The 25,285-nt window shown below is 46.0% G+C and overlaps 1 protein-coding gene across 1 annotated transcript in view; it reads left to right on the plus strand.

Moving 5' to 3' along the window:
• Positions 1 to 13,900, plus strand: part of LOC111157846 (solute carrier family 4 member 8) — a 52,199-nt gene extending 38,299 nt beyond the window's left edge. The window contains exons 20-23 of the mRNA XM_022519534.1: positions 306 to 443; positions 5,042 to 5,133; positions 7,197 to 7,292; positions 8,683 to 13,900. Of these exons, the coding sequence (XP_022375242.1) occupies positions 306 to 443; positions 5,042 to 5,133; positions 7,197 to 7,292; positions 8,683 to 8,695 (339 nt within the window). The 3' untranslated portion in view covers positions 8,696 to 13,900. The remainder of the gene's footprint in view (positions 1 to 305; positions 444 to 5,041; positions 5,134 to 7,196; positions 7,293 to 8,682) is intronic.
• The last annotated feature ends 11,385 nt before the right edge of the window (positions 13,901 to 25,285 follow it).

The raw sequence follows: 25,285 nt of genomic DNA on the forward strand, positions 1-25,285 counted from the left end.
GCCCTGCAGCCCTTCCTGCTGGTCCCACCACAGGGAAAGGCAACTCTGAGCCTTCTGAGGATGAGCGGTGTCTCTTTTCAATGAAGGAATTAAATCGGTTGCTCTCCAAGTTGTAGGGCTGTTATGACGATTGTTACATAAAATGCTATACAGAAAGCCCTCTCCTTAGTATCTGATACAGAGAAGGCACTCCATACTAGGCGACTATTATGATTACTATGCATTTGCTTTTCCTTGAAATGTCCTAGTGTTTAACTCTAGGAAGGAAATAACTCCTTTAATTCCCTTTCTTTATTTTTCTTCAGGTATTGGCGTTGGTCTTTGTCAGGAAAGTCATGGATCTCTGTTTCTCTAAACGAGAGCTGAGCTGGTTAGATGATCTCATGCCTGAAAGTAAAAAGAAGAAGTTGGATGATGCCAAAAAGAAGGCCAAGGAGGAAGAGGTCATGGTTCTTGCACCAACTGTACACTTCGGGCAGCCTCAAGTTACAGAACATAGGAAGGGCCACAGGAGAAGTCAGCATGTCAGGAATCCCAAGGGTTGTATTCAGGAGTTGGGAAGATTACTCCAAAGGTGTTCTTAGCTGAGAATGGATGAAGGATTCTTGTCCCTATCTGTCCTTTATTTTTGGTCCCAATAATCAGGTTTTTTTCCCTTTGTTTGTCTACAGCCTACTTAGAATATGAACATAGAGTCTGCTCTTATTATCAGATCTCATGGTTCGTGTTCTCCCAAAAGGCCTAATTTGACAACCATACAAAACCTATCATTTGTTATGTACCTAATTGCAGATGGTGTCGAGGTTGGCACCATGCAAAGATAACTTGCACAGGACTTTCTGTCCTTCCTCATTTCCCTCATCACTTAGCATCTGCTGTCCGCACAATGGACGCTCAATCAATGGTCTATGCGTGCCAAGAATGGATGTGTAACAAAATGAAAATATCAGACCAAGAAATGAATGAGCCAGAAAGTGTTTCCAAATACAGTTAGTGCCTGAAATAGTATCCTTTGAAATATATTTTAAATGACATTTTTCCTTAATATCTTGAATTTTTAAAAATCTTGTATTATTTTTTCCCAGCTCTGTTGAGATATAATTGACCTATATAACACTGTGTATGACATAATGATTCGCTATATGTATATATTGTGAAGTGATCACAATAAGGTTCGTTAACACATTCATCACCTCACATAGTCTCATTTTTTTTTGTGATGAGAGTTTTAGAAATTACTCTCTCAGCAACTTTCAAATACACAGTACAGCATTGTTAACTATAGTCATCATGCTGAACGTTATGTCCCCAGAATTTATTTATCTTATAACTGTAAGTTTGTATCCTTTGACCACCTTCACCCATTTCCTCCACCCCCAGCAACAACCAATCTGTTCTCTCGATTCTAGAACTTCAGATGTTTCTTAGGTTCCACAAATAAGTGAGATCATATAGTATTTATCTTTCTCTGTCTGACTTATTTCTCTTAGCTTAATGTCTTCAAGTTTCATTCATGTTGTTGCAAATGGCAAGGTTTCCTTCCTTTTTATGGCCACATGGTATTCAATTCAATTCAATTCAATTGTGTATATATAAACACAATATATATTACCTTTTCTTTGTCCATTCATCACCTGATGGACTCTTAGGTTGTTTCCATGTCTTGGCTATGGTAACTAATGCTGCAGTGAGCACGGGGGTGTGGAGAGCTCTTTGAGATGGTAATTTCACTTTCCTTTGGATATATGCCCATATAGTACAATGGCTGGATCATACGGTAGTTCTGTTTTTTAACTTTTTGAGGCCTCCATGTTGTTTTCCAGAGTGGCTGCACCAATTTGCATTCCCACCAAGAGTACAACAGGGTTCCCCTTTTCTCTGCAATCTTGCCAGTACTTACCTCTTCTCTTTTTGGTAATAGCCACTCTGATAGGTGTGGGATGTTATCTCATTGTGGTTTTGATTTAAATTTCACTAATTATTAGTGATGTTGAACACCTTTTCATGTACCTTCCAGCCATTTGTATATCTTCTTTGGAAAAATGGCTGTTTTAAAATTGGATGATGATGGTGATTGCTGTTGAGTTATATGGATCCCTTATATATTTTGGATATTAACTACTTACCAGAGATGTGGCTTACAGATATTTCCTCCCATTCCATAGTTTCCCTTTTCGTTTTGTTGCTCATTTCTTTTGCTGTGCAGAAGCTTTTTAGTTTGATACCATCCCACTTGTTTATTTTTGCTTTTGTTCCTTGTGGTTTTGGTGTCATATCCACAAAATCATCGCCAAGAACAATGTCAAAGGACTTTTTCCCTATATTTTCTTCTAAGAGTTTCAGTGTTTCAGGTTTTACATTCACGTCTAATAACATTTCGAGGTGATTTTTGTGAATGGTGTCAGATGGAGTTCTGGTTTCATTCTTTTGCTCGCGAATATCCAGTTTTCCCAGCGACATTTATTGACGAGACTATCCTTTCTCCACTGAATATTCTTGGCTTCCTTGTCAAATATTAGTTAACCATATATGCTTGGGCATATTTCTGGGCTTCTAAGTCTGTCACATGTGTCTTTTTTCTATTATTAAATGAGTTTTAACAATTATAAGCACAAAAGCATTGGAGGAAAACTTTAAATAGAAGATTGATAGAAATCACTACATAAAATGTAAAGTTTTCATGTGTCCAAATATAAACAAAATTTAAAAATCATATATACATATGTGCATGTGTGTGAATGCACACAGAAGCATACCTCATTTGATTGTGCTTCCCTTTATTGTACTTCATAAATATTATGTTCTTTACAAAGTGAAGATTTGTGGCAACCCTGTGTCAAGTGAATCTGTCAGCACCATTTTCCCAGCAGCACTGCCTTTCTTTGTGTCTCTGTGTCATCCTTTGGCAACTCTGGCGATATTTCAAGCTTTTTCATTATTATTTGTTACGGTGATTTGTGATTAGAGTTTATGATTCATTGAAAGCTCAGATGATAGCATTTTCTAGCAATAAGGCATGTTTTAATTAAGGTATGTACATTGTTTTTAAATCTAATGTTCTTTTAGACACTAAACAGACTATAGTGTAAACAGAACTTTGATATGCACTGGGAAGCCAAAAAATTCTTTTGACTTGCTTTATTGTGATAGTCTGGAACCAAACCCATAATGTCTCCAAGGTATGCCTGTACATATGTACATACATACATACATACATATATACATTTATTTACTGATTTATATAAAATTTTAGGTAGTGATATGTTTGAAGAAGGACACAAGGAGTGAGGGAGTTACTTTATTTAGGGTGATCCAGGGATGACTGGAAGGAGACATCTCATCCGAAATCTGGAGTAAGTGAGGGCAAGTCATGAGACTATCGGGGAGTAGGAACATTCCAGGCCTGGGGCACAGCAAGTGCCAAGGTTTTGAAGCAGAAATGAGCTTGGTGTGGTTAAAGAACATGAGAAAGCCAGAGAGCCTGGAAGGGAGAGAGGTGGCAAGAGACTAGTCAGCAGTCTGTGGCGATGGTTTAGGCAAGAGGTGGAGGAGGTTGAGGCTAAGGGAGAGGATCGGAGACTTCCTCTAAAGAGCAAGCAGACAGGTTTTGCTAATGCAGAGTGGGCGTGGGTGAAAGAGAGGAATCAAGGATGAGTCTTAGATTTTTGGAGTGAACAACTGGATGAGTAGTTGTGCTGTTCAGTAAGCAGTTTTGCAGGGGGGGTGAATCAAAGCATCTATTTTGGATGTTAATTTGGGGATGGGTGGTAAACATACTCCTTATTTTCCAGAATTTCTCAAGTAAACATGTATTTGTGAATACATGTTTTACTTTATAAAGTTATTTTGAAGTCTAAATGAAAGAAAAATAATGAAGACTTCACCCCAAAATTTCATATCAGCATCCAATATTTATGTTCATTACTTTATGTTCTCTTTAAGTCCCTAACATAGTTTTTGTACAAGTGTAGTGATTGTTTATTTGAGGGGCAGGTATTTTTTTTCTGATTTCCCCCCTCAACTTGATTTCATAAGACACTTTTGTATTTCTATGTGTCTATATAATAAAAAATCACATTTATTGTTTTAATGACTGCATAATATTCTATAGTATTTTCTCATAATTAATTTAAACTTTCTTCCTTTTTTAAAATTTATAGTTTTAGGATTTATTACTAATATACTACTTTAAACATCTTTGTACATACTCTTTTTCTCTGTAATTGTTTTCTTTAACTTGAGAGGATTTTCTTTTTAAAAAACATTTTGTTATGAAATATTCAAACATATCCAAATGTAGAAAGAATAGTCAGTATTCTTATTTCCTTGATTGCCTTATTATTATTATTTTTTTTAAACAATCTGTTTGTTTGAATCAGGATCCAAGTAAGACCTATATATTACAATGGTTGATATGTTTCTTTTCTTTTTTTTTAAGATTTTTTATTTGTTTATTTGATAGACAGATCACAAGTAGGCAGAGAGGCAGGCAGAGAGAGAAAGGAGGAAGCAGGCTCTCTGCTCAGGAGACAGCCTGATGCAGGGCTTGATCCCAGGATCCTGGGATCATGACCTGATCTGAAGGCAGAGGCTTTAACCCACTGAGTCACCCAGGCACCCTGGTTGATATGTTTCTTAAATCTCTTCAGGGTTCCCTTTGTATCTTTTTTTTTTTTCTTTTTGTTGAAGAAACTAAGTCTGTGACCTGTAGGATTTTCCACCATTTAGATTTTACTGTGTCCCTTGGTGTCACTTAACAACATGTTCTTCTGTCCTCTATATTTCTAGTAAATTGGTAGTTGGCTCTAGAGGTTTGTTCAGATTCATTTTCTTTCTTTAAAAAAAAAAAATACTATCCCGTAGATACAAAGATCTGGTTGTCTTTTTTGGCGATGAGCCAAATCTATGCAAGAACATAAGTGCACTCTTTCAAAATAAACATGAGAGGAATTAGGTAGAAATTGTGGGGAGAGAAATATGGGTGGTGTAGACTCACAGTTTTACATGGTCTAAGATAGAATAATGTCTTCTTCTCTTGCAGGAGGCTGAGAAAATGTTAGAAATGGGGGGAGACAAGTTCCCCTTGGAGAGCAGGAAGTTACTAAGTAGTCCTGGAAAGAACAGCAGCTTCAGGTAAAAAAACTCCCTGCACACCAGGAAGATTACTGTTTCGGTTATTCTGTAAACATGTGGCGTTATGGTGGGGGGTGGTCACAAACACAGCTGCTGGCATGAAGAGCTAACATTCAGCCTTCCGGCTCCAATCTGGGAAAATACCTTTACCTCCCATGGTTTCCTGAGCACCTGCTATGAGCCAGGCACCGCACCAGGTGCCAGGAATCACAAGAACGGAGGTAAGGCAGCCTATGTACTGAGCGCCTTCTCCGTGCTAGGAAGGTGTCAGAAGCTTGATTTAAGTAGTCTCCTTTAATGTTTACAATAACTCTCTGATATAAGTCTCATTATCCATGTTTGTACAATGAGGAAAGTGAGGCTTGGAGGATTTTAGGTAATTTGCCCAAGGTCACAACGCTGCTAAGTAGGAAGTTTAAGAGTCAGGCCCTCGTCTTTGTATTCTTCAGGTCAGCGCTCCCTCTCCTTTCTCTGCCATTTTCCAGAGATGACTAGGATATGGCCTTTGTTTTTTGTTTCCAGAGGGTCTTCAGCTTGGGGGCATGGAATTCACATGCTTGGGCCAGACTTTGGGGAAGGGACGAGGCAGCCCCTCCAGTTTGATTCATGGCATCTGGGGTCCTAGGAGCCAAGGGAGAACTGAACTTGGGTTCCCCAAATTCCTTACTTCTGCCACTGATCATGGTCACCTCCAGCAAAGTTACTGCTCACCACAGATCACAGGATGCTGAATTGGTCCATTTGTGGCTTCGGTCCCAGTGTTTTGTTTCCACTGTGGAAGAAGTACACATAAGCTGAAAGAAGCCCAGAGGCTGAGACGGGGGAGAAAAGGAAGAGAGAGGGGGTCTGGATCATCTAGATCCTGGATAATTATTGCCGAATCATTGAATCGATAGTGGTTTATACTGAGGGGGAAATGAAGGACATCTTTGGTATTTTAAAAAATTAGACTTATTTATTTTGACAAATAAAAATATATACTTAAGGTGCACAAGTGATGTTTTGAATATAGGTACACATTGTGAGATGATGGTTACAGTCAAACTAATACCATATTCGTTACCTCCTATAGCTACTGTTCTTTTTTTGTGTGGTGAGAACACTTGAGATCTACTTTCTTAGCAGACTTAAAGTGTACAATATATTACTGTTAGCTGTGGTCATGCTGTCTATACATCTTAAGAACTTATTCATCTTACAAGTACAAGTTTGTAACCTTTGATCCACATCTCCCCTTTTCCCCCACCCCCCAGCCTCTGTTCCTATGAGTTTGACTTTTTGTGTGTGACCGACCCCAAGAAATGGAATCTTTGGACCTTAATAAGCTGTCTATAAGTTGTCAAGGAAGTAGCCGCAGACTTTGAATTCTCTGGCAGCAAAGTAGGAGCAATGTTCCCTTTCTACTGGGATGCTGCCTCCTTTTCCGGCCTTTTAAAATGAGACCGTCTGGCTGGTAGAAAATTTCCCAGTCCTCTGGGATGCTAGGACACCAACCAAGGACTGGATTCAAGGCCTTGACTCTCCACTTACTGACGTTTGACCTTGGTGGTCTCTTAACTCTGGGAGCCTTGGGTTCTGCCCTTTCAAAATGAGGATGTGAATAACCTCTGATTTGGTAGTCAAGATAATAGATTGTAAGCATTCTTTGTAAACTACAAATGGAAACCATTTGGCCATGTAAGTGAGAAAACACAAGAAGAATGCTTATGAGCACCATGCCTGGTGAGCCTGGCGAGCACATGGTGAGCCTGGCACCTGGGAACACTCAGTAGGTGGTAGCTCCGTAAGCTGTCACCAGCACCCGCAGAGGGGTCTTTGAAGGGGCACAATTGTGGGGGCAGAGCTGCCCACACTTGGCACCCCAGCCCCATCCTCAGCTGCCCCTCATGGGCCACCTCGCCTCGCTATACTCCCAACCACCTGGCTCCTGGCACTGCCGAGAGCTGTCAGCTGAGGTCCCTCAGACTGACTCTCTCCCATCCAGTGGCCTGGTGATCATTACAGATGGAGATGTGTCTTATATTTGTATGTCCTCCATTTACTGTCCTGAGCATTGATTTCAGATGTGACCCCTCTGAGATTAATATATCTGATGAGATGCCGAAAACCACGGTCTGGAAAGCTCTCAGTATGAACTCTGGCAATACAAAGGAAAAGAGGTAAAGAAGACTATAATTGCTGATTTTTATTTATTTCTGGCTTTTAAAAATAGCAATCATGTTGACAATGAAATATATCATAGTTGCAAAATTGAATTGTCTAAAAAATATCACTTCCGGGACTGTTGCTAACCCCATGAGACTTGCTAGAAGCCTAAGAAAAGGAAAACAGGTTTTCTAACTATTTGAACAGATGTGCTGTCTGGAGCTGCCCATTTACACAGCCCCAAAGTCAGGATGGGATTATCTGGGGAATGTAAATTTGCTTTATCTATTTAGTCACCTTAATCCTCTTTCTAAAAGTTTCCATTTCAGGGGCGCCTGGGTGGCTCAGTCGGTTAAAGCTAACCTTCCGACTCTAGATTTCAGCTCAGGTCATGAGCTCAGGGTGGTGAGGTCAGCTCCGCACAGCCCGGAGAACCTGTTTAGGATTCTCTCTCTCTCCCTCTCCCTCTGCCCGTCCCCCAGCTTGTGCATGTACTCTCTCTTTCAAAAAAAAAAAAAAGAAAAAAAAAGAAAAGAAAAGAAAAAAAATAACCATTAAAAGTTCCCATTTCAAAATCTCCCTGGTTACTGGAACTGTGCAAACTGGAAAATGGCTAAAATGTACAGAGAGTGTCAATAGTATTGATACAGACATTTAACTCATTCCATAATGAGAATTATTGCGAAGAAAAGGTTTTGAAATATTATCACAGTTTTCTTATTTGAGAAACGAAATTCTGTATATCATTTGCCAATAGATAGATCAATTTTCATCAGGTTACTGAAGAAAATGGAAGGACTTGAGGCATCTTTGCCTTCATGGAGGTAGGCTATGCACCCAAATTACTTGAATAATTTAGTCCAAACACCACTTTAATTTAAGAAGTCAGGAAACTAAAAGCAAAATCTTAGGTCTATACTAAAGGCAACTTATCTAGTTAAGGAAAAAAAAGCAGTAGGCTAGGAATTAGGGTACTTGGTCTAGTCATTCATTCCTTGTATAGACTGGCAGGCTGTTGTTTCTGGGACTCAGTTTATTCAGCATTAAAATGGGGATAATAATGACTGACTGCCTCACTCAAACGAGTGTTCTGAGGAGGAGCTAAAGTACTTTGAAAAGTCACCAGTGGGTGGTAGTGGTAGGCTGTTTCTTCATCGAATGGGTTAAAATAAATCTGTGCTGAATGTGAGTGAAATATAGAATCTTGTTTCCTTCAGAGGAAAATCCAGGCAGCTGTCGAAATGTATAACGCACGTGGTTATTTTTAGTCGAGAACTAGTCTACTTGTAAATGAACTTAAAATATAGCCAGATCCAAATTGTGGTGACATCTTCAAAGTATTGTGTTAAAAGCAGGAATGAATCATGTGTTCCCTTTTTGTCTAATTGTAACACTTTTATTCAGTCTCTTCAACTGAAAGTCTTTGCTGGGAAGGAAACTTTGGGCTGTGAGGTGCCTCAGGGAAGTTCTGGTTACAGAGAAGATGGTGAGTCTCTCAGAGAAGAAGCAAGACCAAGTCTGGCCCTGTCCGCCATCACGTCAAAGCCATGCTGAAGCATTCAGTTACCCGTGCTGTGCGTTGGAGGGCAGCCAGCCATCCCCATACCAGCAGCCCATCACCAGATGTGAACGGGGAAGCAGAAGACCACCTCTTGCTGGTACTTCTCTTCTTCCTTTCTCTTTCTCTTCAGAACTGCCACCCGTGAAGACCCAGCTTCCCATCTTCCAGACATTTTCTCTGAAACTCTCTGCTGGCTTGCAGAGCCATATGGATCCACCCTGCCCCTGAGGATTCCTTCGATGGGCTCCCTCTTCCTGAAGGATGGGGCCGGGGAGTCAGAGGAGAGCAGAGAGAAAAGGGAAGGCTCTCCAGTCCCGTAGAATCTGTAGGCTCCGAGGCAGTCCTGGGCCTTTGTTTGATGCCTCCTCCGGGGGAGGCTGGTCAGCCCCAGAGGCTGTCGGGGATGTCCACCACTAGGAGGGTCAGTGACCTGGGCATTGGCAGGGCCCACCACCACGGCCAGAAGATGCCTCTGCCCCGGACATGTCTGTGTCGCTTTCTAGCAGCAGCCTGCATAACTCGGCAAGAACGGTGGGTGATGACAGGTCCATGAGGGACACTGGAGTTGTTCAGCTCAGACAGGAGAAAGCTCGGGGGAAGATCAGTAATGATAAGCGAGGACAGGCAGCTTCTCTTGGTTTCATTGAGGATGGATTAAGAGAATGAGCTTCAGTTGTTCCAGAAGGAGTTGGTTTAGACACCAGGAAGGGCTTCCTAGCCCGAAGATTTGTCCTAGTGTCTGCTTTCTAGACATCTGAGAAAGATTTGATAATAGTTGTTTGTGAGTAGAAAGGGAGATAAAGTGTTTTTATTGGACATGTTGTGGAAACATCCATATTTTGCTGCTGTCTCTTAAGGATACATTCTGATTCTACTCCAGGAGAGATCCAAATGCTTACGTAATATCTCCTTAGCTGCCTTAGTAGCAAACCATCCTCAACTCAATGGACCCAAACCACCTTCAACCGGGTGGTTTCTTCATCATTGTGAATTTCTTTTGATTGACAAGTGTTTTGGCTCTCAGATGTAAAAAGCCACACTGAGAACCGTAAGTGGTGAAATTAATTTTGGTATTTAGTTGAAAACTATATTTATAGTTTTTTCTCTTCTCTAATGTGATGAATATCAAGGGTTTGGTCTCCAGTGCGTCTAGGTCTTTCTTTCTTTTGTGCGCAGAACGTGACAAGTCAGCGTGTTGGTACCCAGGGAATTCGATCACATCAGTTTTCCATCCTGGAAAATCTTTGTGCAGTGGTATGTTCCTACGGGTTGCTCTCCTTTTGTAGGTGAAGAGTTGGTGACAAAACTTTGTGGAATTTTGCATTCCTTCGACTCTTAAAATACATCAGTGTAGTCTAGTCTTACTCTGAAGTCCTTTGAAATTGAAGGAATCCTGCATTTCTTTAACATCGCCCCATCCCCCAGAACCACGCCTATTTCAATACGCAGACGGTTGTCAGACTACTGAATGGCTGGCACAGGATGGACGCCAACCACTCAGAACGGATGCCGGCTGTAAACAGGCAGGCGCCATGTTGCTTTCAAACGTTAAAACCACATCCCTTGAAATTGTGGTATTGTTCCTGGCTTGCCTGATTTCTGCTCACAAGGCTGTTTCAGGGATAGCCTTGGCTTCCCTTTATATGGTGCAGACAGGAACAGGCATGCATCTTTGAACTATATGGGCATTAAAATCTCTGCGAGCCAAAGCTTCACATTTTATCACTTTGGGCGAAATGTAATGATTGTACCCATTTACCTACCTAATGTAGAAAAATCAAAAGGCAACCTGTCAGTGGGAAAAGCTTTCCTGCTGACTTGCCCTGTCTCTCTTCAGCTGCTTCCTTGAGCTTGCCTCTTTCTTCGTCTTCCTTGTTCCCTGAGAGCACTCCTGCTTTCCTCCTCCAACCTGCCCCTCCTATCATTTCTGGCCACCCTTGTGGAGGCAGGTTGGTGACCGCTTCTCCTGTTCCCTGAGCCTCAGCACAGCTGTGAGGAATGTGGCGCAGAAAAGCCTATCATACAACAAGTTAGGTGACAATATCACTCAGAAAAATCTCCTAATGATCGGTGTCTCCTGATGCCTTATATACGCTAGGCCTCTCGAGAACAGAAAACCTGTCTTTGTTAACTGTGTGCAGCCAATCACTGGACCACATGTGTACATCTGGACCTTCCAGAACCAGACCCTCCAGGTTTCTGAGCCTTAGGAATGTTATTTACTTTGGAAGTCCGGGCCAATCTGTTAAGGCCATTATGTCTTTTCTCAAACAATAGCGAGCCTCGTTTCTGCTGCATCTCAGTGGTGGAAACCATCCCCTACTCTTCTTGTTTCTCTTTTACCAACTCTCAGCCCTACCCGAATGCTTCCTCGTTCACGGCTGGTGGCCACGGTGGCAGAGGCAAGCTGGGCAGTGTTTGGGGTAGGGAACTGTGAGTGTGTGTGTGTGTGTGTGTGTGTGTGCATGTATGATCATCGACAAATGCAACTGTGTCCATAGATGTCCTTGCTGCTATTAAATAGCTTTGTGTACATAAGCTGGGGGGACATTAAAAAATACCATCGTTCTCCTAACTAGAGTTTCTTAGAGTTCTCTGATAGATTAGCTTGACGACAAATATAGGCAGATTAGTCTATAGGAAAAGGTGTTTAAACTCAATGTTAAGAGGAAACTGACTTAGGGGTAGAGATTGCGGGAATGTTGGCAGGCCAGTGCCCTGACGGGCTGGTTGCGTCAAGGTAGGAAGGGAAGGAGGCCAGGAGGTTAAGAAAGTGATAGTAGGTGAAAACTTGGTTCTAGTGGTAAGAGTGGGCATTGTGGGGTGGTTGGGTTACTTCTAGCTCATGACTTTGAGGGGAAGAGTTGGTCCAGAGAGAAGGGGGAGACCAGTGGTATACCATGAACTTGCCAGATCTGTTCAGTTGCATAAAACCCAGACTAGCCCTTTGTGACGATATGTGATTTCCAACTTCTGATGATGGGATCATCAGGAGATCTGGTCTTTATGTGTACGGCTCCTGTCTGCACCTCCTTAGTGATAGAAATTTGCCTTTGGAATAGAGAAGTAAGGAACCATTTATTCCAAAAGATGACATGAATAGTTGCTCTTTCTCTTTGTTTGGGATGCAACTGGCTTTTAAACTAGTCATAAATGTTTGATAAAAATCTGGTAAATGCTCAAAAGTCTCAGGCGGGACTGACATCTTAGGCTATGACAACTGTGACTTTCAAGAGGTCTCTGATTTTAGGAATCTGTGCTTTCTGGTCATCCAAAGAAGATATTTCCCACTTTTACTTAATTTTCGACTTACTCATATCTCTAGACTTCCCTCTTAGTGGAGGAATCAGCAGTTCTCCCTGCATCTTCTCTATCGACTTCACTGTCCATGTCCTGAGTCTCTACGTTTTCCTGAGGCATAGGAGAAGGTGTGACCCCTGGGCTCCCGCTTTCCTTTTAACTGGCATCAGAAGTCCCATCCGCTCTGTTCTCTCTGCTACTGTATCAGCTTCTCTAAATGTCTTTTTCTGCAACAGTATTTGCACCTCCTCCCAGGACTTTAAAGCAATCTTTCTGTTTGTCACTGCATTTTCTTCAGACTTCTCAGGTTTCCAAGCCACATCCTGGCAGGACATTCAGGAACGCTGCATTGAATGTTCTCAGCCTTCCTGACTTTCTTTGGGCTGCAGCTGTCAGACCTGCATGACGTAAAAATCCTTCCTGCGGGCCCCGACCGGCCAAATGAGACCTCCTCCAAGTTCCGCCCCTTTTACTGACTCAGCTTCCTCCGGCAGTCTTTCTTCTCCTTTCTGCCTGGCCTTTCACGTTCTCCTTGGAGAACTGACTGTTCTTGATCAGGTCTCCTCAAAATCACCACCAGTCAGGGGTGTGAGAGGGGTGAGGAGGCTGGACGGTTCTGGGGCTCCTTGGGAAGGGGACTTTTTGGTGATTATTCCTGACTTGGTGTGAGGGACTAAGGATTCTCAAGTCCCAAGCTCATCCATATTTCAGGGTCAACAGGAAAAGAGACCCCAAAAGCAAATCAAAGTGCTTTTTCTATCAAACCTGTTCTTTTTGATTCTTTTGATTTGGTGCCCTTGTTCTCGTACCTTAATTGTAGAGAATGGGCAGTTGACTCAGTTAACACTTCTTTACTGGAAAGGAGGCTAATTTTCGTAACCGAAAGAGGTGTGAAGGGTCCATATCCCCACGTGAAGCATGAGAAAGGAAAAGGAGCGTTATGTGGATCTCTTCAACAGGAAAAGTCAGAAAGCAGAATGATTCATCCACAGGCATAATTCCTTTAGGACATTCTGCTCATAGGGAATGGAATGGTTTCTGATCTTCTGAAAAGAAAAGATAGCATTTTTCTTAAGCCTAACCCACTTTCAGCATTGGAGAACACAGAACTTTTTCTTCTAGCTGATAGCATTGACATTTTCTGAGAGAGACAGACCCCCCCCCCTCCTCGGGGCACTCTTCCACGCCCCACAGACATCAGCAGATCTTGGGCTTCTCTTAGCAGGTTCACGACTGACGCCAGCGGGCAGGTTCTCACACACGCAACAATGTAGGAGACAGAAGTACCAAACTGAATGTGCAATTACTCCTTTTGCAAAAGAGGCCAAAACCCTCCTCCCTACTCCTTCCTCCCATATTCACTCCTCCAAGATGATAAGCCTCCCTCACGTGGATCTGTGTCTGTCTGTGTGATTGGTGAGCTATGGCTGCCCGAAGCTAAAGGCGTCAGGTGGAGAGCAGAGCACCTTCCCACAGAAGGGGGCAGCTTGAGGTGCTGGTACATTTCCCTGGTTTTCTATGTTCTTCTTTCTAGTAGGTCTCATGTAGAGATAGAGATATTTTTGTTTTAGAGATTCCAAAATATATATTTTTAGTGTAAGAAATGTACCCTCTCCACACTTCACGGTGTAAATAGAACCGAAAACAAACGTGTTGTGAGAATCCCATAGCAATCTGTGGTAGGAACAGGACCTTCTCCCTTGCCACCGAGTCTCACGGTCCGCGTCTGCGAACCAGGGGAGGTGACTGCGGTGCCTCTGCCTGCCCAGACCTTCCTGTGCTCAAGGGGGACAAATAAAGTCTGTGTAAACTGTTCACACCTGTGGTATTTTTTGAGCCTGAACCAAGGGGCCGAGCCAATGCGCATCAGTTTCAGAACGTGGACGAAGAGTGAAGAGGAGTCATGAAGACAGTTGGGAGGAGGAGTGGGCTGTCCGCTGGGCTTGCCCTGAGAGGGGCACGTGTGCTGCGCTGCACAGTCCTTGCCAAAGAGAGGGACTGCATAGATGTCTATCTGGGTGGGGGTGCAGGACAGCAGGAAAAGAGCCCATTTTGGAGATACAACCAGACTATTGAGAGCCATTGCTAACACTGAAGGACTCTCTACTGCCTAGAAGCCCAAATTTCAGGGGCCCCTGGCTGGCTCAGTTGGGAGAGCATGTGACTCTTCATCTCAGGGTCATGAGTACAAGCCCCATGCTGGATGTAGAGATGACTTAAAAATAAACTTTAAAAAAAGTTACTCCTCCCTCAAAAAAAAAAATCTAGAATTTAAAAATTGCTCAGCCAGGTTTGGGTTTGGCGGGGCTGGGGGGGTTGCCTATTTATCTTCTTCCCAAATCCGTCTCTTGGAGGGTTGGAGAAAAGGGGAAGAGAGAGGGAATGGAATAAGAGTGAAGAGGCCAGTGAGCGGGGGAAGGCAGGGGCGCAGGGAGAGGCAGTCAGCAAGCCTCATGGGGTTCCTAGAAAGTCATCACCCAAAAACACCCTGAACATGGACCGCAGTGTGGATATTTTATCAAGGAGAACCAGGCCCAGCTGGGCTGTAGACCTAGAACTCACTAGCTCTGAGGACTTTTGTTATCTTTGGGCTATTTTTTCAAATATCCTGATCGTAGACATGAAATGCCGCTTTGTCTCAGAAAAACATGCTTAGGTTGTATTTAGTTGGCGGTAGTGGATGGGAAGGCTGTTCATGCGGGCACGGGCTGGTTCTGATGTGGGGGAGCACTGAGCACTCTCACGTCCAGAGGACTGGCCTTGGGGCTCTGAAGGATCCCATTAAACAATAGGTGGAAAGTACTTAGAATGGTACCTGGCGTGCAGTGAGCACACAGTTAAGCAGCGAGGCATCTGGAGGGAGAGGTTCCTGGAGCAGTAAGTTCGGCAGCCATCACCACATCAGGACTCCAGGACTCTGGTCACAGTTTATGCAGCTCCCTGGGTTTTCCCCTCCTAGCTGTCACGAGATGGCTCCAGAAGCTCCAGGCATCACATCAGCCGAATGCAGGAAGAGAGAAGGGCATTTCTCCAGTTTCTCTCTCTTTTAAAGGGGAAAATTATTCCCAGAGAACCTCCCACCCCCAACCCGGCCATGTCAGTGGAGAACTGAGCCACCTTCCCGTCTGTAACATGGGGAAACAGGGATGGGATGACCTTGTTTGGCTTGGATCAATGAGGTTTTGTTCTTGGGGGTGGGTCCATCTTCCCTGACTGTACTGGTGCTCTAATTCTTGTACAGAACTAGGATTCTGCTAGCAGGGAATAAGGCAGGAGCTAGAAGTGATTAAATATCCCAGGTGTGGGCTGCAGACACAGGAGCAGCCGAACCAGCGGCCCCGAGCGCAGCAGGAAGCCAGAACCTCGCCAAAGGTCAGTGGTTCTCCACCCACCTTGTCCAGAGCTTCATTCAAGGGAGATTTTGAACCTGCTGGTGCCTGATCCCCACTCTACACCAACTAAATCAAGTCTCTGCGGACAAGTGCGGGCACTAATATCTGTTACATTGTCTCCGGTCGGTTCCTACACACAGGCAGGGTCAAGGACCCACTGAAAACGCTGCATCCCCTTGGCCTGACTCTGTTCTTCAGTGTCTGAGCCACTTCCGGCCAGCTGCTCCTCAGCCTTGACCGTGTAAATGTTCTTCCATGCCGTAGCCCTTTGGCCACATTAGTGTCTCTGTGCCTGACCTGCCACAGCATTAGCCACCTACGCATTCATTCACCCTCACTGCCTCTCTGGTTCCAAAATCGGATTCCCAAGTTCGAGAACATGATTGGTCCCTTGGCTGGCAACATTATAGGTCCCTGACCGGCTTATCGATCGGGGGCCTCTCGGTCTGGAGCCATGCCTGGGCCAACCGGGAGGGCGTGAAATGCAAGCAGTAAAAAAGTATGGCAGAAAAGGGGTGTCCCTTTAGTGGAGACTGTGACTTGTCAGTCCCTCTTAGAAGGAGACAAGGGCCATGGAGACACAGGAATTGACATGTTGGACATTTTAGTGATGTCCAGAGGCTGATCCCTAGGTTACAGACCTGGCCACAAATTCACCCCTTGTACCCCATGGTTGTGTTTCATAACAAGGACACACAGGCACACGTTTGCAAGAAAAAAAGTGCAAGCTAGTGCACCACTCCCTTCTTCCCCACTGCCCCAGATGTCCCTAGCCGAGCACAGTCCCCACGGTCTCGCTGGTCTGCTGCTCATGGATGGGGGGAAGCACAGAGCTGCTGGCAGGAGGCTAAGGGGGTGTGACTGAGGCTCTTATCAAGCAGCAGTGTCCACACAGCTAAAGGAGGAACAAGGCTGCCTGGGTTCAAGCCCCAGCTCCACCTTGAGAGCTGTGTGACCTTGGGCAACTTGCTTCATCTGTGCCTCAGTCTCTTAGCTGCAGAATGGCAGCCATAATGCCACCCACTTCATAGGGCCAGTGGGGAGGGCCAAATGAATTCCCAAGCAGGGGGAGGCCAGCCCTCTCTCTACTTGCTCCTCCAGGCCTTGGCTGGGCAGCTTGGTGGTAGAATGGGGTCCTGGGCCAAGGGTAAAGGAGTCCCAGCACTGTAACCTTTGTCTGGGGTGTTTATAGGTATTAACTCCTAGGAAGAAAGAGGCTTCACTGGGCTTCCTGGCCTAAGCCTTGTTCTCTAGTCCAGCTCCCACCTGAGCCTTTCATCTGGGGTTTTGGGGTATTTGCCCAGTGATCAAAATGCTTGATCAGTCTTGTTTGGGTACAAACTCCCTAGGTCCAGAGAGGAGAGACAAGAGTGACCAGGATATTCCCAAGCCCCTGAGGGTAATGGCTATGTCTTTATTATTACCATAGTCTCCAATGCCTCCCCCCCACCCAGAACTTACAGAATGAATTATAATCACCCGATTTCCTTAATAGACACAGTGGATAAAGAGAAGATGCCCAGGTCTCGACTATCTAGCAAAATCAAAAGTTTTCTAGTAACTTCGGGCTCTATGATTCTAGCGCTGATTTTGAGCCTTGTGCCCTCAGTTTCCACTCTGCCAGATGCAGAAGGCTCCTGTCCATGGGCTCCACATCTAAAACACACACCTTCATGAGTACAGAAAAGTAAGCGGGCTTACTGAAAAATAAAAGCATTCGAGAAATAGGAAATTAGAGAACATAACAGTTACATCACTTGTAAATGGCGGTTGAGAAGATGAACTCAGTGTTCCGGCAAGGGTGCCTCAACGTGGCCAGGGACACAAGTTTTTTTAAATGAATGACCAAGGTCATTTGTAACCACTCCTGGGCAATCCCAGGAAAGTTTACAGGGTGCGTTGTAAAGATGTGAAGGGTCGGAACTGATCAACTCTACCAGGAACTGGCGTAAACAGCTGCTGGTGGTAAGATCGTCTGGTTGGAGTTTCCGGCAGCCCCTTGTCTGCATTTGGCGCAGGCAAGCTGTGGTTTCCGTGTACCCGGTCCCAAGGATAGGATCGTGCCCTCTTCAGACGCTGCTAGAAAACAGAGATGCCCAAAGCATGCCCCTGAGAGGGACATTGGAATACATGGAATACATGGGAAAGAGGCTCGGGGAGACTGGCAGCTGGGCTTATCTCATCATTGTCCTAGGAAAGTTGTGTGGGAAATAAAAGTTCTCAGAGGATCTACGATTGGCCCCGTCTAGAAAACAAGGCAGCCCATGTAAAGCACAGTGATGAGGACCATGGGTTCTGTGGGACAAGGAAGGCACCCTTGCAGAGCCTTGGAGGCCGGGGTGCCTCCAAAGATGGGACCGTGTTGGAAGAGGGAAAGAAGAGGGTGTAGACTGGATCCCAGAGGCAGGAGTACTGATGGAACGTTCTGCAGATGGCGAATTTGGCTGGTCTGCTTCAGTGAAGGGTTTTGTGTATGGAAGCAATTGTACGGAAAATTGGAGACACAGGCAAGAAGACCGTAAATGCCCGGAGTAAGGAGCGAGGGCTTCCTATAGGCTTCCTATCAGGAGGTGAATGCGCGTGTGCTGTGGTGCGGAGGACTTCGTCCTGCCTGCTTCGGCGGCAAGGAAGGGCTCCAGGCCTGAGGCGCTGAGGCTCCGGACCAGGGCCAGGGCAGTGGTGACGGAGGAAGGGCAGACCAGGGAGATGAACTGAAGGAACAGAAGTCACTGACTGCGGGCAGGGGGACGCAGGCTGAGTGAACACCTCTCTAACGTCACATGTCTGAGAGAAAAGCTGTCGTGTGGGACAAAGAGGACGTGCCTGACTGAGCTTCAGAGGACACGAGCAGGACAACCTCTCTTCCAAGGAGGCCGATTTGGGCTCAGTGATAGGACTTAGAGGGAAAGCTGCCCAAGACTGAAACTCGCTGCCCCAGGAGCTGTGGCGGGGCGGGAGGGTGGTTGCTGCCCAGCGCTGGGTGCAGGGGGGCCATGTGCAGGAGAGCTGCAGGTGTGGGAGGGTGGACACGAGGACCTGTGATGCTGCCACAGGGACAGGGCGCGAGCTGCAGACAGACGATGTTACCTGGGAGGAGGCTGAGCGATGGGAGGGTGGTGGTGAAGGAGTGGGTGGGGAACAGATGTCTGAGTTGAGTAGACGGAGGGAACGGTGCAGGGAAAAGTGAGTGGGAGGCGGTTGTCTGCTTCTGAGGCCGAGCATGAGGCTGGGGCCTCAGCACTGGGGGTCCCCGCTGCATCTTTGGGTTATGTGGGTCCCAGGTTACATAGGTCTGGGTTAAAAAAAAATCAGGTTCCAGAATGACATAAGAGGAGACTTTCCTGACTGTCCCCTGCCCCCCACCTGCTATGATAGGACCTCCAGGCTCTCTTAAAAGGCCCCAGAGCCCACTTCTGTCTGCTTGTGAACTTGGTGACCTCAGTGTTAACCTCTGTATCCCACGCCCTGGTTCCAGCTCTCTGTGCCATGCCTACTGCTGCGCGAGACCCTGCCACCGCTGCTGCCTCCGTCACCTGCCGCCGACATGCTGTGCCCATCTGTGCTGCACCGGGCCACCCCCCCAACGTGCTTGGCCCACCGGGGCCCTCAGGGCAGCAATGCTGAGCTGTCCATCCTGAGCCGGGCTAAGGAGCCTTTTCTCCCAGCATCAAGGCACCCTCTGCCGATGGATTCCCAAAGCTGGCTGATTGCTTTGGCTCTTCCAGTGTGCCAGAAGAAGAGAGTTCGTTACAAGGTGGCAACTGACTGGAAGCCCATGTCCCCCCCAAAGAAGAGGATGGAACACGTTGCCCTCTACTACCAATTCCTGACCCTGGTCCGACCAGTGATGTGCAATATCAAGGTCATGCAGGCAGCAGAGGCCACGAGTGGGAGTTGCTCCTAGCGGGAGGGATGGGTAGAGCTGGCGTCAGGGCTCGTGAAGTATCCCTAACGTAAGAAGCTATCACACCTTGAGTGCTTAGCATATGTCAAATGCTGGGCCAAGTCCTTTAAATGTACTGTTCATTGAACTCTCACAACAGCTCTTTGAGGCAAGCATTGTTATTCCTTTTTTACAGGTCTGGAAACTGAGGTTAAGAAAGGTAAGTGATTTGCCTGATGACGTATAACCTGTAGATGGCAGAGCTAGGATTCTGACCTAGGTCTTTCTGAGTCCAAAGCACATTCATGCTGAAATCCACATCATTTTTTTTAAAAAGATTTTATTTATTTATTTGGCAGAGAGAGAGACAGCAAGAGAGGGAACACAAGCATGGGGAGTAGGAGAGAGAGAAGCAGGCTTCCTGCTGAGCAGGGAGCCTAACCTGGGATTTGATCCCGGGACACTGGGATCATGACCTGAACTGAAGGCAGACGCTTAACAACTGAGCCACCCGGGCGCCCCTCAAAATCACATCACTGTGCATTGTTCTGACCACACTGGTCCAGCATGTCCATTTACCTGGTTCCAGTCTTGTCCTGCCCACCCCCTTCTCCTCCAGCACCACCCCTCCCCACACCGCCAACCTCATTCTCCCCACCCATGGCTCCCCTCACACGGGGCAAACATGCCAAGGGCTGTCCTGTCTCTGAGAACACCACGGGGCCTCATCCTCTTCACCCCCAGCTCCAGGTCTCACTTGGTTCCTGCTCCCGTGGATCTTCACAGTGCAAGCCCAGCAGGGCCCTCTCCTGCCTCCAGCTCCCCTCTCCTCTACCTCCTGCTCTCGGCCTCACGGGAGAATCAGAGCTGGGTGAGGTAGATGGATGCTGTTGGGCTGTAGGCAGTTTCAAGTGAAACATACCTTCGGGTGCACTGTATAGTAGGAATAATTATTCCTATTTTATAGATAAAGAAACCGAAACTCCAAGATGCTTAGTAATTTCCCCAAGATCGCCCAGCTATTAGGTGTCAGATATGACTCTGAAGCACTTTTCTCGTTCTGCTTCATTGATCTATCACCCAGAACCTCTGGAGGAGCCTTTCTTAAGCCTTTTAAACTGACGCTTCTTATCCAGATATGAAATTATTTCATAACACTAAACATGCTTTTTACTACTCTGTATTCTGTCTCCCCACCCAGGGAGGCTGGGCATATTCATAGGAAGGCATTCTTACCACCCAGACCCCAGGTTCCCAGAGCCACGAGCTACCTTGGAGTGGCATGATTCCATTTAGGGAAGGGCCCAAACTCCCTTGCACTCAGCCAGAAGAGTGAATCCAGAAAGAAGGATTTCTGCCAGTGCCTTAGGATGGGAAGCCCAGGTATGTCTGGGCTGGAATGAGCAGAAGCACACAAGAACCGCCCCTGGGGATCCACGGCAGGAACAGAGCCTGTCCTTCCTTTCTCCTTTGCTTGGGCCATCTGGGTCAGAAAGAGTTTGAGTTCCCCAGAGAGCAGCTCTTCTTCCACTCGGCTTGTCCTGCACTGGAGGGAACCGATCGGCCCAGCGTCCTTCTTCACAGCAGTCTCTTTGCAGACGGCGTCTTATTTGATCCTCAAAGTTTCCTGTGAGCAATTATTCTTATTTTCTTTTTTAGAGATGAGAACATTCAGGGCTCTAGGGCCCGTTAATGCTGTCCTTGCTGCCTCCTGCCAAGGTCCGTACAATTTCACACCCTGTCTTTTCAGAGTGGACATTTACCTGCAGTTTGTTTCATGAGTCAGATCTTAAAAATATACCATGAAAGGAAATCACAGAAGTGTGTTGTCAAAGATGCTGTCCATTTGCCATGTGCGGCTATTTAAACGTAATTAAAATTAAAAATTTAAAAATTCAGTCCCTCAGTCACACCACCCACTTCTCAGGTGCTCCCTAGCCATACGCAGCCAACAACGAGTGCGTTGGACAGCACAGAGGATAGCATTTCCATCATTGCAGAAAGCCCCATTTGACAACGCTAGTACCGAATATTTAGAAGGTACAGAAAATGATAAAGTCACATAGGAGTATAAATGTATTCACTTATAATTGCCGTGTAACGAGTCACTACAACTTTAGTGACTTAAATAACATTTCCTAACTCAGTTTCCGTGGATCAGGAGTCTGGGCACAGCCGTCTGGTCCTCGGCTCAGGGCCTCCACAGGCTGTAACTGGAGTGTTGGTCAAGGTTTCTGTCTCATCTGAGGCTCAGCTCCTCCTCCAAGATCTTCTTCCTCCAAGATCATTCAAATGGTTGGGAGAATCGAGTCCCTTGCTGTTCATGGTGGCCCTCAGCTCCTGGAGGCTACTCATCTCCACAGGCACTTCACAACATGATGCACTGCGCCTTCAAGGCCTGCAGGAAAGCAGCTCATCCCTCTAGACCTGCTTTGAAAGAGCTGACCTGATTAGGTCAGGCCCACCCAGAGCAACTTCCCTTCTGATTACCTTAAAGCCAACTGATTAGTCAACTTTAAATACATCTGAGCAATTCTTAAACTTCACTGTGTAATGTCACATAATCACAGAGTGACATCCCCTCACTTTTGCCATAGTTCATTGGTCAGAATCACTTGCCCCTAATCTCACGGCTTCTACCCACACTCAAGGACAGGGGATTGTACAAAAATGTGGATACCGGGGGCGGGAATCCCAAGGGCCATCTGATGATTCTGCTCACTACAATCAAGTGCAATAGTATGAAAAGACAAATAAAATGAACGAGGATGAAAAGACAAAAACTCAATAAATCCATAACTCTGCCACTGAAGGGAACCATTGCTAACATTGTTATATCTTCTTCCAGTCTTTTCTGAGCATGGTTCTTTTCATACTACTAAAATCATGCTGTATGTACAATTTGAACCTGTTTTTGTTTTTGGTTTTGTTTTGTTTTGTTTTTACCACTATCACGTAATGAGAAAGTCACTGCAAACATCATTGATGACTGGATAATCTGGATAATCCCCTACCACAGATATATTTATGATTATGTAACTATTTCCCTACTGCTAGACAAATACGTTGTTAATTTTTTACCTAATATTATAAGCTTTGATAAAAGCTTTGATAAAAGCTGTGACATACATCTTTTGCATAATTTTTTCTGTATGTCACATTATTTGTTTAGAATAGATTTGGCAAAGGAAATTATTAGCTTAAAGGGTATAGCGATTTGTAAGACTCTTTTTTTTTTTTTTAAAGATTTTATTTATTTGGGGCGCCTGGGTGGCTCAGTGGGTTAGGCCTCTGCCTTTGGCTCGGGTGGTGGTCTCAGTGTCCTGGGATCAGCCTCTCTGCTCGGCGGGGAACCTGCTTCCCCTTTTCTCTCTGCCTACTTGTGATCTCTCTCTGTCAAATAAATAAATTAAATATTTTAAAATTTATTTATTTATTTGACAGAGAGAGATCACAAGTAGGCAGAGAGAGAGGGACGGTTCCCGCTGAGCAGAGAGCCCAATGCGGGGCTCAATCGCGGGGCTCTATCCCAGGACCCCAAGATCACGACCTGAGCTGAAGGCAGAGGCTTAACCCACTGAGCGCCCCCAGGCATACTTGCAATTTTTAAGACTCTTGATACAACTGCTTTCCCCAACCAACTGATATGCCCCCAGCAGGGGGCGCGCGTGCCCATTTGCTGTGTGGGTCATGGTTTGGGACCTCTTGGTTTTGGTCCAGTTGAGATGGTTGAGCCTCCGTGGGCAGGACTGCAGGATCTCTGGCTCAGTGATACCACTGGACTGATCACCTCCTCCAAAACAGGTAGGGGTATCCCAGATCCTGCATTAGCCCCCAGGACTTGAACAGAAACTTTACCAAAAAGCACAACTTTTCTCCAGGCTGGAGAAGCTGATAGCGGTCAGTGTTTTACCCGCAGTTTGAGCACAGTGCAGGTGCAGGTCAATGGCAAGCTCAAGAAATATTTTGAAATTTAGAAAATCTGTGCCCAGATTCTGAGGGATGTCTTCATGTTTCAGGGAACACCCTCCCCACCCCACCTACCATTTTATTGGAGGGCAGCTTCCCCCTTTTCTCTTGAGATTCACATGACAGAGAAGAGAGGCTACTTTCTGGCCAGTACGAAGCATGTTGTAGGGAAAACTCTTCTGTTTTTCTATTCAAAGTCGCAATGCTCCTGACACTAGATGTGCGGGTTTTCCACAACAACAATTCGGAATGCCTGGAGTTAGCACAGACACCATGGTTAAGGGCTCAGTCCCACAGGACTGCCCCCACCCCCCGTTCCCAACACACACCTCAGATGCCACTGGTCGAGTAGTGGGTCCCCAGGTTACCCACAACTTCTGTCCAACTCGGCTATAAACCAGAGGTTCCCATGATCTCCTCTTTCAGGTTTGCTAATTTGCTAGAGTAGCTCCTAGAACTGGGAAAGCAGTTTACTTACTATCGCCAATTTATTGAAGGATATTTTGAAGGATACAAAGGAACAGCCAGATGAAGAGCTGTACAGGGTAAGGTCTGGAAGAGCCTGTCCACTAGCCATGTGCAGCTAATGTCCCCACAGATTTGAGGTGTGCCCCCCTCCCAGGAGGTGAATGTGTTCACAGCCTGGAAGCTCTACGAACCTGTACTTTGGGGATTTTTATGGAGGCTTCATCACTTAGCCACGATCAATTATTAACTCCATTTCCAGCCCAGCTCCCCGCTCTAGAGGATGGGGGTGGAGCCGAAAGATCCCAGCTTCTAATCGTGGCTCGGTCTCTCTGGTGACCACCCCCCATCCAGGAGCCCTCCAGGACCTACCAGAGTCACCTCATTAGAAACAAAACATGCTCCAATCACCTGGGAAATTCCAAGGGATTTAGGAGAAGTGTGTCAGTTGCTTCTCCGGCTCCAGAAATGATAAGGTTTTAAGAGCTCTGTGCCAAGAACTGGGGGCAGAAACCAATATGCATTTTCTATTATTTCATACTCAGCACCGTCCCTTGTGCTTCTGTACTTCAGTCACCCGATACACGGGCAAGGGCCCGGCGTGGAACACTAGTGAGTCTTCTCCCTGCGTGCCAGGCCCGGACTCCACTCCCCGTCTTGCTGTCACCCCAGCTCTCTGTCCAAGCTCTGCCACTCACCAGCTGCATGACCCTCGCTAAGACGCTTCCCTACTTGGGTATCAGTTTCCTTCTCTGGAAAGAGAAGATGCTGCATTTCAACGAGTTTAAGGCCATCTCTGTCCCTATTGCTTTATAATACATTTGAAATTACTCTACTACAACATAACGTACGTGATCTGTATTTATAGTTGATTTTGTAGTATGTAAATATCATGCAATGCCATCCACAGAGAGAATGGGTCTGTGCGTTTAATCCACAAGCACTGACCGGATGCGAGCGGAGCCGATGCTGAGTCCAGAGAGACAGAAATGCTGTAGAGTAAGAGAATCTGAGGAGCTGGCGGTGTGGGGCTTGGGTCGCAAGGAGGGTGGGCTGAGCCGGGGAAGGGGGACACCAAAAGTAATGACATGGAGATCTGCGAGCCTGGCTCCCTTATTCTTGGCTCCCAGCAGCCAGGGGACCCCAGCATTAGGCTGGAGCCCTACACCTTCTTCATTCTTGCTAGTTCTGGGACGTGGCCCCAAGGTCTTCCTTTCCCAGTAGAACCCTTGCAGGGCACCGCTCTGAGGGCCACCAGACTCTGAAAACAATGGCAGCCTAAATTCTACCACTGTGTCTGCCCTGCCTCCTGGAATGGGGTATTGGGGGTGTACAAGTTTACCAGCCCCCCCTTCATAGGGTCTGCTGGTCTCTTCTGGGGAGGAGAACAGAAATGGGGCTACCTCTACTGCCCTGGGACTCCCCAGGGCCACTCTG

Source organism: Enhydra lutris, unplaced genomic scaffold, assembly GCF_002288905.1.
Source record: "Enhydra lutris kenyoni isolate GAN:26980312 unplaced genomic scaffold, ASM228890v2 scaffoldscaffold56, whole genome shotgun sequence".
In the NCBI taxonomy this organism is placed as follows: domain Eukaryota; kingdom Metazoa; phylum Chordata; class Mammalia; order Carnivora; family Mustelidae; genus Enhydra; species Enhydra lutris.